Source organism: Nicotiana sylvestris, chromosome 5 (assembly GCF_000393655.2).
Source record: "Nicotiana sylvestris chromosome 5, ASM39365v2, whole genome shotgun sequence".
Taxonomy (NCBI): domain Eukaryota; kingdom Viridiplantae; phylum Streptophyta; class Magnoliopsida; order Solanales; family Solanaceae; genus Nicotiana; species Nicotiana sylvestris.
In genome coordinates, this window is record NC_091061.1 from 55,019,058 (window position 1) to 55,034,247 (window position 15,190).

The 15,190-nt window shown below is 37.2% G+C and overlaps 1 protein-coding gene across 1 annotated transcript; it reads right to left on the bottom strand.

Annotated features, from left to right (window-relative positions):
• Positions 1-646: 646 nt before the first annotated feature.
• Positions 647-4,680, bottom strand: LOC104237615 (uncharacterized). The gene is made up of 5 exons (XM_009791789.2): positions 4,498-4,680; positions 4,233-4,416; positions 3,662-3,868; positions 1,301-1,489; positions 647-1,200 (listed from the first exon to the last, which is right to left on the bottom strand). The coding sequence occupies exons 1-5, from the start codon at positions 4,578-4,580 to the stop codon at positions 1,045-1,047; spliced, it is 819 nt and encodes a 272-aa protein (XP_009790091.1). The 5' UTR covers positions 4,581-4,680; the 3' UTR covers positions 647-1,044.
• Between the last annotated feature and the right edge of the window lie 10,510 nt (positions 4,681-15,190).

The following is a 15,190-nucleotide window of genomic DNA, read 5'->3' on the forward strand; positions in this document are numbered from 1 at the left end:
CTAGCCCCTAGGAGACTAGTATATAAAGTGGACCATTCATTTGTAATTCATCAAGTAAACAATTCAAGTTCTCTCTAATATAAAGCCTCCTTTAACAATTCTCTTGTGTTCTTTCTTCCATTCTCTTAGCAATCTTGAGTGTAGTAAGGCTGATTTGACATAGCAAGAACGTAAGCAAGTTGTGCAAGATCGTGAGGAGTTATCAAGTGCCGCACGTGTACTTAGTTAACAACTAAGGACGTGACACTTTTCCGTATAAAGTTTAGCTGCGGTTCTCTTTGCTTTGGCACCAAAGCAAAGAGAAGATATTAAGGATTTTACCTGCTCCCGCATATCAGTAATGTTTTCGGTCTTCTTTACATTTAGCTTAATGGTTGACGTAACCTTTGTTTCCCCCGTTAAGGATTAGATCAAAGTTGTCCTCTTTTACAAAGATAAGAGATATTTTATATTCACTAGTATAGATAAGGAATAAAAATTACTCCTATAGGCATACATAAGGGACTACCTAAGTCTTTTTTCCTCCACCTGCAACTGCCGACGGCAACCTTCTGCGGGAAAAATGCAAATAAGTAATACGTCGATGTTGCTCTTTTAAGATGATTATGTCTAAAATCGACACCCAAACAATTGCTGCATTTTCACCTGAATATAAACTATAACATGCTCATATATATTTACCCCCATCTTTTCATCCTGTCCTGTGTCCTTCATTAATAAGTATCAGTGCTTGGCAAGTGAACACTTACTAGTACATTCATATTACAACACTAGCTGCAACACTTATTCTAGTGTCAGCAGCTAAGATTTAGATATACACTTAATATGATGCTCTTATTAAGCAGAACCGCCTCATCTTCCCTAGCAGATTGTGCAAGGAGGTCCTGGCGTAGAGAAACGAATGAATATTCAACTGTAGGTTAACCGAAGTATTACTTGATTGTGCAGATTTAAGACAGGAAGATAACTCAGCCGCTTTGTCCATGGGAAAGATCACAAACATTGTCTTGTTTGGATCTCGGTAGTTCATGTTTGAAGAACTTCTCAGGATACAGAAACAACACCTTCTATCATTTTCTCAATCATAAAGGTCATCTGCTGCTCCTTCCATACATCCTTCTCAAGAGACAGTTCATAAAATGTTACCTCACCGGAACTCCTCACTGCGAGAGAAGAAGTGCTTCTTGTGCCATAACGCCCCTATGCACCGGCCGTTAGAAAGCAAAATTTATCAAAATGGAACAGGCAAATACATGTTCACTTCCTTAAGCTGAAAACAAGAGGGGTGTAAACACAATACCATAGAGGTTTTAGTATCAATGAATATGGAGCTCAACTGGTACTCCCACTCAAGGGGGTAGATGCCTGGCAGGTTGCTGTCTTCTTTAGACACGTCTCTCATTATTCTTTCAGCTGCCCGTTCTATTGGAATTTCAGCTTCACCATATTCATCTAATAATTGCTTGAAACTGCACTTCAGCCGTTGAGACTGCAAATTTGAAATTTAGAATATGGAGGCAAAGGCACTTTTAATAATCTTAGGTAACTATCGCTCACTGAACCACTGGAAAAGAAAAAAGAATGAAAGCAGCAACATAAAAGAGACGGCACTCTTAATAATCTTTTGCTTGTTGTCAATTGCTTTAACAACAAGCAAAAGCACTTTGACAGCAACTGATAGAAGCCTAAAGCATTAGGATAAACGCTCTCAGTATTATGACTTGAACACTGAGTTGCAAGTTAGAAAAACAATGAGAATGCAGAGTGTTCAAATACTCCCACGTCACAAGTTAGACCAGTTCCAACCAACATGTTAAGAAAGTTAAGATTTTACATTTAAGTTGATGGGCTTCAATAAAGCTAGGGATATGGATCTCTGTCTTCACTTCTTTTTCCATAACCCCTTTTTGATCTTGGGACGAGAGTTTGACATAGTATTAGAGGGTCTAAACATCCATCTGTAGAGCAGTTATAGATATAAACTCTTTTACCAAATTCTGCTGCAGTATATTTCCTCCTAGATTAACGATCTATGTCATCGAAGGAAGGAAGTTTAAGAGAACATTAAGTATGTGACGACAAAAAACTTTTTCCATATGAAATGTTGTGACGATGTTCATGTAGATACTTGAAATTGCAGCACTTGTCACTTTCTGAACTGATTTATTGCTCTTAGAACTTCTTAATCTCCCCGTTCCAGTTTATGTGAACCTATTTCCTTTTTGGTCCGTTCAAAAAAGAATGGCCCTTTCTGAATTTGAAAACAATTTCGCTTAAACCTCCAATTTTACCTTTAATGAGAACTTTTATAACCATACAAATACTCTGGCAAGTTTACCATCACAAGTTTCAAAAGAATTATAGCCATACAAAAATTCTGACTTGTTTAGTACCACAAATTACAAAAGTCTTCATTTATTTCTTAAACTCCGTGCCCAGTCAAATAGGTTCAATAAATTGGAACGGAGGAGTAGTTGATTCTGTTTAAGCTGTGTCGAGTCTTATCACACCATAGGGGAGCTCCTAAAACTATTTATCAGATCTCAAGGTGAGTCTCTTAATCATAAATTGATAAAGTTGTCCCTAAATCTAGGTAGTGAATCTCCTTTTACCAGAATTGCATGTAACTAAAATAAATTTATGATATCCATGGCTTGATCCTTTTTTCGTCAATCTCTTTTCCACCTATGTGTAGTGGACCTGTATATCTCAATTATCAACAGCATAAACCTATCATTTAATTTCAGGAATATTGCACATTCTTTCTACATCCAGAATAATATTTTGCTTTGACTAGTTAGGTTTGATTTATCACAATCCAACTGCCTCACAAACTGGTCACCTCTCCCCACTATGAAAACACTCAGAACTCTTGTTCAGAAAGTTCTATAGACCATTGTATTGCATCTTTAATTGTTATATTAATGATGTCCGAAAGTGAGGGAGTGGAGAACTAGTATAGACCAGAAACTCTAGAATGAATAGATATTGTAAATCATGTCAAGCCTAACCGATAATGTCCTTCAGAGTCTTGGAGCTCAACTGATAAACAGAAAATAGTTATCATCAGCATTAGATTTGTTATAATCAGCATTAAATGATTTTAGACCACCTATTTGTTTGTTTACCGGCTTCAGCACGAAATCATAAATAAGCTCTACCACGGATTGCCAAGCATTTGGTACTGAGTTTCCTCCATTTTTAGTAAGAAAATAAACCAAAAGTAGGACCAAACGGAGAGTTAGTAGCATAAACAAAGATGGATTTGTGAATGAGAAATATAAGTTTCCTATTTTCATAGGAATCAATGAGATTATTCAAATTGTTCGAGTGGGCTGGAGATGATCTGCGCTAAATCCAGTGTTAAATAAGTGAATTTATCCAGTTGAGGCATTTTTGATTGATTGACACAAAACAATTCCCTCAATACAAGTTAACTCCGTCAGCCTATGTTCTTAAATGACCCCATCATCAATTCAACTTGTTTTCTTTGGTGGCCTATATTTTCTTTCAAGACATGTGCCTTTTTGAGTGCTACGTAAAAGCTTTCAGACCACGGAAGGTATATCCCTAAGCACAGCCTTGCAGTGCAGGTTTAAGCGTCAATAGTCTAACAGAATCATCAAGAAGAAGACCATGATGAAGCAGAGAAATTTGTTACCTTAGTCCATGGAGTATCAAGTGTTGCATTTGATAAAACATGAATACCAGCTGAAACCTCAGTCGCGGACATACCGCTGTCTTTTGGTCGGTTGGTTATATAAACCATGTTCATCGAACAAAGATCAGCTACTATCAAATTAAACCCATTATATTGACCAGCTTCTTCCAAAAGTTGCTCCGAAAAATCATGTGGGCTTTTATCACTCTGCAATTACAAACCCACAAAAATATATTTCACACAGGAAGTACCTAAGAGGCTTATTTTTACCAAGTTCAGAAATTTTCATTAGAATCTGGAAAGTAAGGCAAGGGCAATATCAACGGTGAATTCACTAATTAGAAACAAAAGGATGCATAACCAGAAACATGCTTAGGTAACATGCAGCTATATTCCAAGAGTTCAGAAACACCTAAAACGGACAGAGGGATTTGAAAGCTCCCAGCAGACTTATAAGATTCTCCATTTTTGTATACCCCATGGAACATCACATCAATAAAACATTAATTCATAAGAAAGCTCCAGGCAATTAAACAAACAGGTGGAGTGCTTAGTATTGCTGAGAAAGCACCTTTAAGAATCGAACAGGAAGGTCTCCTCTACTCTTGGCGTCTGAATTTGAATTGATTTCCCGAACATTAGTAAGGAAAGCCACTCTTCCAGAGTGAGTACAAGCCAGCCAAGTCCCGCCAGCGACTTCATCTCTTCCACCAACTATATCACTATCTTCCCACCATGCCAAAGGCTTTGTGGGACTTCCAACAATAAGGAAACCAAGATAAACAAAGTCGAATAGAATAAATAGAAAAAAGTGAGTGAAATTCAAAATGGCTTACCGATTGTGGTATTCATCTCTGTTGAGGAATAGGAGGAAGGGATAGAGCGGATGCGCTTTCCATATGAATACGGCTATACACATGCTTTCTTGCCAACTGACTGCACTTTCTGTAATTGCAAATCCTAGTCAACTCTCCACGAAGTGGCAAGTGAGACCGACAATATTTCTATAGAACGCCACGTTTAAGTAAGAGTAATTTTCTTTTTCGGCTAAATATATATTTGTGCTACGTTAAAGATAAGAGCGACAAAAATGAAATGTTTAAAATTTAATTATTTCCAAATATAGTAATGTGTTACTCCCTCCGTTCCAGTTTACGTGAACATATTTCTTTTTTGATCCGTTCAAAAAAGAATAACCCCTTTCTAAATTTGAAAACAATTTAGCTTAAATTTTCAATTTTACTCTTAATGAAAAGCTTTTATAACCACACAAATATTCTGGGTCACTTTGACTTGTTTAGGACCGCAATTTCCAAAAGTCTTCATTTTTTCTTAAACTTCGTGCCCAGTCAAACAGTTTCACATAAATTGGAACAGAGGAAGTATTTGTTTTGTACAGATTAATAAGAAAAGTGTGTTATTTAAATTAAAACAGAGGGAGTATTAATTATATAACCATCTAACACTCCTCTCAAGTCGGTGCACACAAATCATATGTACTAAGCTTGTTACATATGTAACTAATACGAGAATCAGTGAGGGACTTGGTGAAAACATATGCAAGATGATCATTCAATTTTACAATCATGGTAGCAATATCTTCTAAGAGTATCTTTTCTTCACAAAATGATAATCAATCTCAATATATTTAGGTCATGTAATATAAAAGGTAGCTTGATTATTACACAAGTTCCAATTAGCTGATCTCACCAAATTTCAACTCCTTGAGCAAATGTTGATCCAAACTAGCTCACATGTAGTCATTACTTGATAATCTGCTTCTGCATTGGACCGGGCAACCACATTATGTTTCTTGCTTTTCTAAGACACTAAATTACCTCCTACTAAAGCATAATTTCCAAACGTATAACGTCTATCAAAAAGTGATCTTTCTCAATCAACATCTGAGTATCACACGATCTGCTCATCGCCTCAATCCTCAAACAATAATCATTTACCTAGAGTTGATTTTATACATAGAAGAATGCGGACAAGTGCATCTCAATGATGTAACGACCCGATCGGTCATTTTGAGTGTTAGCATGTCGTTCGGCGATTTGAGACCTTGAGTAGCTTCACATTAGGTATTATGACTCGCGTATGTGGTTGGTTTTGATTTCGAGAGATTCAGAGTTAATTTGGAAGAATAATTCTCAATTCGCAAGCTCTAAGTCGGAAGAGTTGACCAAGGTTTGACTTTAGAGCAAATGACCTCGGAATCGGGATAAGAAGGTTCCTATAGGTTCGTAAGGTAATTTTATACTAGGGCGTATGTTTGGGTTGAATAGCGGGTGGTACGGGAGCGATTCAGCACTTATTGTTGAAAGTTCGCTATTTGAAGATTTTGGCAACTGCAGATTTGCCTTCGCGATCGCGGCTATGCTTCCGTTATCATGTAGAGGAACGAGTGGGCAATGTATAAGTTGCAAAATCAGGACTTAGCTCATTTCATCTCATTTCTCTCACTTGGAGCCAATTGTGAGGTGATTTTAGATGGCATTTTCATTATCTATCACAAGGTAAATAATTCTTACTTATTGTGTACCAATAACATGGATTATATATGGTTTTAAATATGAAAATTTGTAGAAATTGTGAAATTTTTGAAAGAAATCCTAAAATATTATTTTTGAGTTTTGACCATGCAATTAGGCATGGAATTAAGAATAAATTATATATCTAAGTTCGTGGTTCTATGGGTAATATTTATCTTCGAGAATTTTTGGAATCCAAGCACGTGGGCCCGGGGGGTTGACTTTTATTGATTTTCGTGTGGGGTTGAGGAATTATCTCTAATTGTTAAACGAGTCTTTGAGTATTTTGATTGGTTTGCACATTCTTTGGCTAGTTACAGATTGTTTGGCATTTGTTTGAGATGTTTGAGAGGCGTTGGAGCCGATTATCAAATTTCAGAGCAAGATAAGTCTCTTCCCTAACCTTGTAAGAGGGAATTTACCCTGAAGGGACTATATTTGCTACGTTCTATGTGTTATAGGAGTTATGCACGTATGAGGTGATGATCATCCATGTGTATGCTAGATTCTTGATTTGTTCTGGTTAAAGACTTAGACTCACACCATGCTTTAACTATACTACTTGAGTTATTCCTACTTGTTTAAATGCTTTAATTTATGTGTTAGCCTAAGACTAGACTTGCATAGAGTATTAAGACTTATTATTTAGGCGCGTTGTACTTGATTAGCCAAGGAAAATTATACTTGCTCTTACGAATTACTCCCGTGTTGTACTTATTTGTCCGAAAGATTCTTGATTTCATAACTCGCATATATATATTCGTGAGTTGGTTTGATGACCCATCAAAAGTTTCACTATTCTTATGGGATCAGGCTGAACGCCTCATCACTACTTTTATGGATTGGGCCATACGCCCTCGGCAGTATTATGAAATATCTCTATGGATAGTCTCGACAGTATTATGAGATTCATCTATGGATCGAGTCATACATACCTCGGCGATATTATGGGAGCGATCCGTACGACCATAGCGAGATATTGTACAATCACTCTTAGGGATCGGGCCATTTGCCTCGGCATAATCATGCATAATATTTCGATTGGGAGTCGATGCATATATGAGTATCTTGACTTAGATTCTATGACGTTTACACCTAACATTAGTCATATATATTCCATTCGAGGTAGTATTCGATATTTGAGGATTTCATATTTATTCTTCTTTTGAGGATCATGTTATACACATATATCTATTTTTGTTGCTTTTTTAGCTATGCTTGATCCTAACTACTTTTATTGTACTTTAATTATTGAAACACTAGTAAGTGTTGTTATCGACTCCTCGTTACTACTTCTTCGAGGTTAGACTAGATATTTACTAGGTACACATTGATATTCATACCCATATTATACTTCTGCACTAATTGTGCAGGTAATGAAACATGTACATTTGATGGTCACGCGGGCGTGTGGGCGCAACTGCTGAGGAGACTTTGTGATGAGTTGCTCTCTATGTTATGATCCATATCACAAAGATTTTCCGTCCTATTTATGTACTGTATTATGTCCATTTTTTATTCTAAACAGTTATTGTAGTAGTAATGTTTATTTCAGTAGATGCTCATGCACTTGTGATACCGGATTTTGGGAATTCAAATTTTTGTTCTTGGTTGCATTTTTGTTATGATATCAAATTTATATTTCGACCACGTTCCAATATTTAAGATAATATCAGTAATTTACTATGAAAATTGAATAGTTTTGCTTATTTATTTCATCACTTGTACTAAATCTATTATGGACAATTGTTAAGCATGTCAATTAATTGTTGGCTTGCCTAACAGCAGCATTAGGTGCCATCATGGCCTATGGTGGGAATTGAGTCGTGACAGCTTTGTATCAGAGCACTAGGTTCACTTAGGTCTCACGAGTCATGAGCAAGTATAGTAGAGTCTTGCGGATCGATATGTAGACGTCTGTACCTATCTTCGAGAGGATACAAGACTGTTAGGAGAACTTCCCATTCTTCATTCCTTATCATGCGACTTGATTTTGGTTGAAGCTTATATCTTTAGCTCCATCCTACTCATTCAAATGCGATATGGAGCACTTGATATCAGTTGGGCATCGACGAGTTGATTCTACAGGTGTGGTTGATGATGTTTTTCCCTGTGCTATAAGGGTAGACTACTATCATTTCCTTGTAAAGGGTTGTTCAATCATTTTGTCACAATGTTGGCGTTGCCCACGGGTTCAAGGCTATACATAGTGTATTGCAATAATTCACGTATTGTTATCGCACAGTGTTGATGTAAATGGTAGGGTGTTTATTGATGTGTCGCGGTCATGAATGCTTCAACAGGAGGATTATTCGGTTCACGATTGGGAGGTTGGTGTTTATTCAAGTACGGGAGAGGCATTTGGGCTATTAATGTTCCAGCTTTGGTCGACAAAGTTGCTAGATTCGGCATTTTTGAATTTGGTAGAGTTCTTTCTTGTCTTGTTGTGTAGTTGTCCTTGTTCGATCGCACTAAGGCTCGTCACTATGATTTCTTGTCCTTGGAGACACGGCATGGCGAGGTGGTGCATAAGGAGAAAATATCGAAGATGACGGTGTGTTGCGACTTCAGGGTTGAATCTGTGTTCCATTTTTGATGGTTCAAGGGAGATGATCCTTGAGAAGGCTTAGAGTTAATGACATTCTATTTGTTTGGGTGCTACGGAGATGGATAGTGGTTTGAGGCTGCATTATTGGTTGCAGAGGATTAAAAGGATGTTGTTGAATGTGTCTCGTGATGGTTGAATTATTAGCAGATCGAGTATGAGGAGCATAGATCGAATAGTTGCCTAAGAAGATGTCTAAAATGGAACGAAAGTGGGAGCGTATCATCATGGATATTGTGGTAGGATAGCCACATGCTTTGAGAAAGCTTAATGTAATTAGGGTCATTGTGGACAAATAACTAAGTCTATGTATTTTATTCTGGTAATGACTTGTACACTTAGAAAGTTCGAATACCACGTAAATAGTTTGCTTGGAACGCAGAGGAAATGTGAATGCTTATATCCTTTTAGAGTGCAATATAGTCTCGAGCTTTGAACGCGTTGATGTGCCTTCAGTTTATGTTAATGGAATGAATGGTTTCTTACAACTGGTGGACGAGTGTGGACTCGGGAGGATTAACGAATTTCATAGTGGATATAACTATGGAAATGTTGTTGGAGGATGTCAATATAAGGTTATACACAGGTGGGATATCTCCTATGAGAGTTTGCCTGATTTCTTATGAGGTTCCTATAAAGAGTTTTACCTTCTATCCAATGAGAGGCATGTACTACACTGTGTGTCCGAATCGCTTGAGGAAGATGGCGTGACTGTCATGAGGTCGAATGTGTATTTGGGAATGATAACTTGGATTATGTGATTATGGCTTAAGGCCAAGTGGGGGAGCCTACTATCAATATTTGGGTCGCATGGTCTTATGTGGTTGTAGTTTCAGAATTAAAGGACGCGGGGTGGATTATTTATGACTTTGAGGATGATTTGAGCAAAGAATTGGTGGGTGCGTGTTATATTTTACCTTATTGATTGTGGAGTTTGCAGGATGACTCAAATTTGATATTCCTTGTGGATGTGATGTGCAAGAGGAAGTATTCACTTGGGTGCTTCTTTTGGAGTATTCATGTGCTAATGGAGCATTAGTTATTTGCTTGTTTGTTTATCTATTCAGGACTAGCTTACAGTGACCGACTCTCAATAATGATTTTGTGGGTTCAAGATTCAAGGTGTGGTACCTAAGGATTTTCGAATTTGTGTGTGACTAAAGGTTCGGAATTTGTGTTGGTTTGTGAAAGATACTTGGAGTATTTTTATATTATTTTGGGGTCTGTGAGATAGTGTTAGAGAGATGGAAGAAACAACTTCAGATTCACAAAAGGTATCTTCGTAACGGATGTATTAGTTGGAGGTAATATTGAGTGCATGAGATGGTATAAAATGGCTTATGGTATTGAGACGACGTGGTCTTTCGATTTGGGGTCACTCAAGGTGAGTGTTGATTGAGATCCAACATGTGCTGGTAAAAAGAGGTGTTATTTTTAAGGCAAGTCAATAGTAAATCAGAAGAAGTAGTGTCACTTTGGTAGTGGCTTCGATTAGCATAGTAAGGGAAATGATCGGTTCTTTTAGTATGAAGGCTATACATGTGCTTCATAGCAATACTTGCAGGCTTGGAAGTCTCCATGATTTGGTTGATTTAGAGGGATTCAATCCTGATGGTTTGATTACGTGCAAATGGGTCCCGAAGAGTTATGTTAGTTTAGATCATGACTTGAGATTGGGTTTTCTGCGGTCATGGCAAGTTGGTTACTTGTTGCAATTTTTCTCCTAAAATGAGTTAAGTGAAAGGTTTCTAACCGATGGAGTGATTATTCTACTTGTGATTAAGAATTTATAAAGGTATTCTCATATTTTCATATGATAGCATGCTGGATGCAGTGAACTGTACAGAATTAGGATTTGAGGGGTCAAGGTTGTGGTTCAATTTTGACTGGAATGTCATGAGTTCAAGATAGCAGGGGAGATTTCAGATGTTCAGAGTATACTAATACTATTTAGTATCGCTTGATAGTGGTGTGTTTTGTGGAAGATGCATTGTGTATTGATTTGTGGATGCTTGGCTTGTACTACAGAAACTTCATGGTTGGTGACCATTTATGTCCAGGTTCTGCTACTTGGTGTAGATGGTTTTGGGAGTATCTCCTAGGGGATGGTTGTGTATGCGTGACATGTCAGTCATTTAAGTGGGAGAGTTTGAGATCAGGTATAGAGATTTTGGTACTATCGCAGATTGGAGAGTTTATTTCTAAGAGGTAGGCTATTCCTCTAGTTGCGGACTATGGAAGTTTGTTCAAAATTTGACAGTTGATTTGTATGTATCATGGATAAGGTCACTGTGGACTTATGGAAGGTTATTGACCTATTTTGGTATGATCCGAATCGGTTTGGAGGCCCATTGGTAGGCCTAAGGTGAAGGTGTATTCTATAATAGCTCGAATCTGTTTATTCACCGCAGTATTTGTCTATAGAGGAGTCATCAGGTATAATGGACGTTATTCATGCCATCATGTGCTGTTGATACCCAATTTTTCCCTCATATATTTTAAAATGCATATATATTTTCAAAATAGTGCATGAGCATCAACCAGTATTTTTTCATAATTTTCTGTAATTTTAAAAGAATTCTAATTAATTTATTCCAGCATTTTATTATCTAAATAATTACTAATTGCATAACAAATAATTTTATAATGATTTATTACTTGATATTTATCATTTATATTTATATTAAGCTTTAATTATTTTATGCATAAATATATTTCTATCTTTATGCATAATTACATTATTTAAATGGAAAATGACTTTTTATATTTTTATAATATTAAATAATTATTTTAAATCATTTTCATGCACAAATGACATTTTTATCATTTATAAGCTATTTAAATTAAATGGGTATTTAAAACATAGCCCTTTTTAATTAAATTTTCGGACCTCCCAACCCAATACTAGCCAACCCAATAACCTAACCCAATTACCCTACCCGTCTAATTAAACCCACCCCAGCCTTAAATTGATCTTGGTCGTTGATCTTAGAAGATCAACAGTCCAGGATCCACCTTCCTTTTTTAATATATCAAAACCCCCCAAACCCTATCTCATTTCTCCCAACCCGCCGCCTCTAGATCCATTCTCTCATCTCTTCTCTCTCTCAAACCCCTCTAACCCTAGCCCGCCGTCACTGATATCCCCCTTGATTCATGGGGTTTTCCTTCGATTTCATGCCTTATTAGGCCTCACCTCTCTATTGGTTATACGATTTCTATGTTTCCTGATGTGAATCTCAAGAGACCCGAACCAAATCTAGTTCAAAGTCTCTTATTTCTCGATTATTCCGTCTATTGTAACGACCCGACTGGTCGTTTTGAGCAATTGCGCCCGGATCGGCAGTTTATGGTCTCGAGCAACTTCATAATATGTGTATCGACTTGGGTGCGTGGTTGAATTCAATTAACGGATGATTCAAAGTCAAATTGGAAGAAAGAAACTACTTTTGGAAATTTAAACGGTGAGAATTTGACCGGAATTGGACTTTTGAGAAAACGGCCCTGGAATGGGTCGTGGGTGATCTCAACAGCTTCGTGTGGTGATTTTGGACTTAGGCGCACATCCGGATTCGGATTTGGAGGTCCGTAGGATAATTTGAGGTGTTTCGGCAAAAGTTGGAAAAGTTGAAGTTTGAAAAATGGACAGGTTTGACTCATAGTTGACTTTTGTGATATCGGGGTTGGAATACGATTTCGAGAGTTGGAACAACTTCATTATGTCATTTTGGACTTGTCTGTAAAATTTGGCATCATTCTGAGATGATTTGATAGGTTTCGGCACGAGTTTTGGAAGTTGGAAGGTTTGGAAGCTCCTAAGTTCGATTCATGGTGTGATTCATCGTTTTGGCATTGTTTGATATGTTTTGAGATCTCGAGAGAGTCCGTGTTAGGTTATATGTCTTGTTTGTGTGTTTAGACGGGGTTCCGGGGGACTCGGGTGTGTTTCGGGTGTGTTTCAGATTATTTTGGGCTACTTTGGATGTTGATTATCTTATATCTGGTGTTGTTCTTCGCGTTCGCGAGGAGCCTCTTGCGTTCGCAAAGAAGAATTTGGCTTCTGGAAGTTTATTTCATCGTGTTCGCGAAGAGACACTCACGTTCGTGAAGAAGGAAATCTCGGTTGAATAGGTGTGACTTCGGAAGCTCATATCTCACAATCTATAAGGAATTTGGAGATGATCCAAAAATGAAAGTTGTAGCCCTTTTTGTCCAGCTTTCAGAAAGATAAATGAATTGGCAATTAGATTTGTGTACAAAAAGTTATGGTAGTTAAACTATAGGCTGTCCGGGAAGAGTTCGAAAATCTCTGATGCACAGGGTTGACTTTGGAAGCTTATATCTCGCAATGTATAATGACTCAAGAAATGAGAGACCTATGAAACAAGTAGCCCTTGGTGTCTAGTTTTCAGAATATCAAACCATTTGTCATTTGGGGTTGCGTGCAAAACATTATGGCCATTATACTAAAGGCTATTTGGAATGAGTTTGGAAATCGCTGGCGAGGAATTTACTCATCACGAATGCGAGATAAGGGTTGCGAGCAAGAAGAACAGCCCCTGGGTTGGCAGAATATATTCCCAAATTGAGGGTTAGACCATTTTATTCATATCTTGACTTGTGGAGCTCGGTTTTGAGCGATTTTTGAGGGTTTTTTCTTACAAATCGATTGGGTAAGTGTTCTTCATATAGAATCTAATATATTCCATGATTTTATCTTCTTTTTTATCATTTAATTTGTGTTTTGGGTTGGGAGAAATGTTGGTTTTTGAAGGAAATTTCAAAAATAAAAAATCATGATTTGAGGGACCAAATGGTATCGGAATTTGATAAATTTTGTATGGTTAAACTCGTATCGGAATGGTATTCAGTTTTTGTAAAATTTGTCGGGTTCCGAGGTGCGGGCCTAGGGGTTGACTTTTGGACCAATTTTTGGATTTTGTGAAAGATTGAGGCTTTATGATCCGTAATAGTTTCTTATGTGTTTTATTTGTGATTTGAAGTTAATTTGGTTAGATTTCAGCCATCCGGAGGTCTTTTCACACGAGAAGTGCATTTTAGGGTATCGGTTTATCGTCTTTGAGGTAAGTATCTTCCCTAACCTTGTGTGAGGTATTTCCCCTTAGGATTTGAGTCTTCTATGCTAATTGTAGTCCGTGCATGCGAGGTGACGAGTGTATGCTCGGACTTATTTGTAGGAAATTTTCTCTAGGGTTCTTAGGTCCTTATGTTCATTATGTGGAAAGTATCCCGTTATGATTGAGTTTAATAATTTCTTAAATTGCCTCTATATGCCCCATATGATGTTGTTAGCTTTCCTATAATTCTTACGTGTTACATTGACCCTTAATTGCCTTAATTGAAGTGATTGCCTTCCTTATTGTTTGATACTTCTTGATTGTGAGTTCTTCTATGACTTCGTACAAATATGTTACATGTCCAATTATTGTGGTTACCTGTGTAGTTATCACGTGCTTATTATGTCTTGTTGTTTTGTTGAGGTTATCATGCTTCTTGGTTTTTCCGTGTCCCTTGTTATGTACTTGTTGATTCCCTTGGCGGGATGTTATTGCTTATGATATTGTTTCCCTTGCCGGAATATTCTTGTTATACTATTGTTCCCTTGCCGGGATGTTATTGCTAATGAAATTGTTTCCCTTGCCGGGATATTGTTGTTATACTATTGTTCCCTTGTCGGGATTCTTTTGTGATTGGTGTTGATTTGTATATTGGGATCGGGTTGCACGCCGCAACAATATTATATGGGATCAGGTTGCATACCGCAACAAGGAGTAATAAGGGTGGATAGATGTGGTCGAGTTGCACGCCGCAACATCATTATATGATTGGGATCGGGTTGCACGCCGCAACATCATTATATAATTGGGATCGGGTTGCACGCCGCAATAGTATTATATGATTTGGATCGGGTTGCACGCCGCAACAAGAAAGAACAAAAGTGAATATTGATTGCATGGTAAGGATTGAGAGTTAAAGCATGAAGGGTGATGTTGTGCACTTTCTGTTGTTGTGTTTATTTGTTGTTATCAATTTAAGTGTTCTAACTGTTTAAATTCCTTTATTGTAGTGATTCCTTGTATTGGAACCTACAGTGTTTTAAATACTGCGCTGTATTTATATATATACATTCCAATACTTCAAACTTCAATAATTGTTACATTTTTAATTCAATTAGTTTCTCAATTATAACCCCTTAAACAGTCTGAGGTTGTATTTTACTTATAAAGGAATTTTTACTAAGTTTTAAGTTATTAACTCCCATGTTAAAGGTAATAATCCATTCGATGTTGTATTTTAATTGAAAGGGGTACTTTCTTTACTCAAATGATTTCAAAAGAAACAACCTTATCTTTTCTCGCTAGCTTTCCT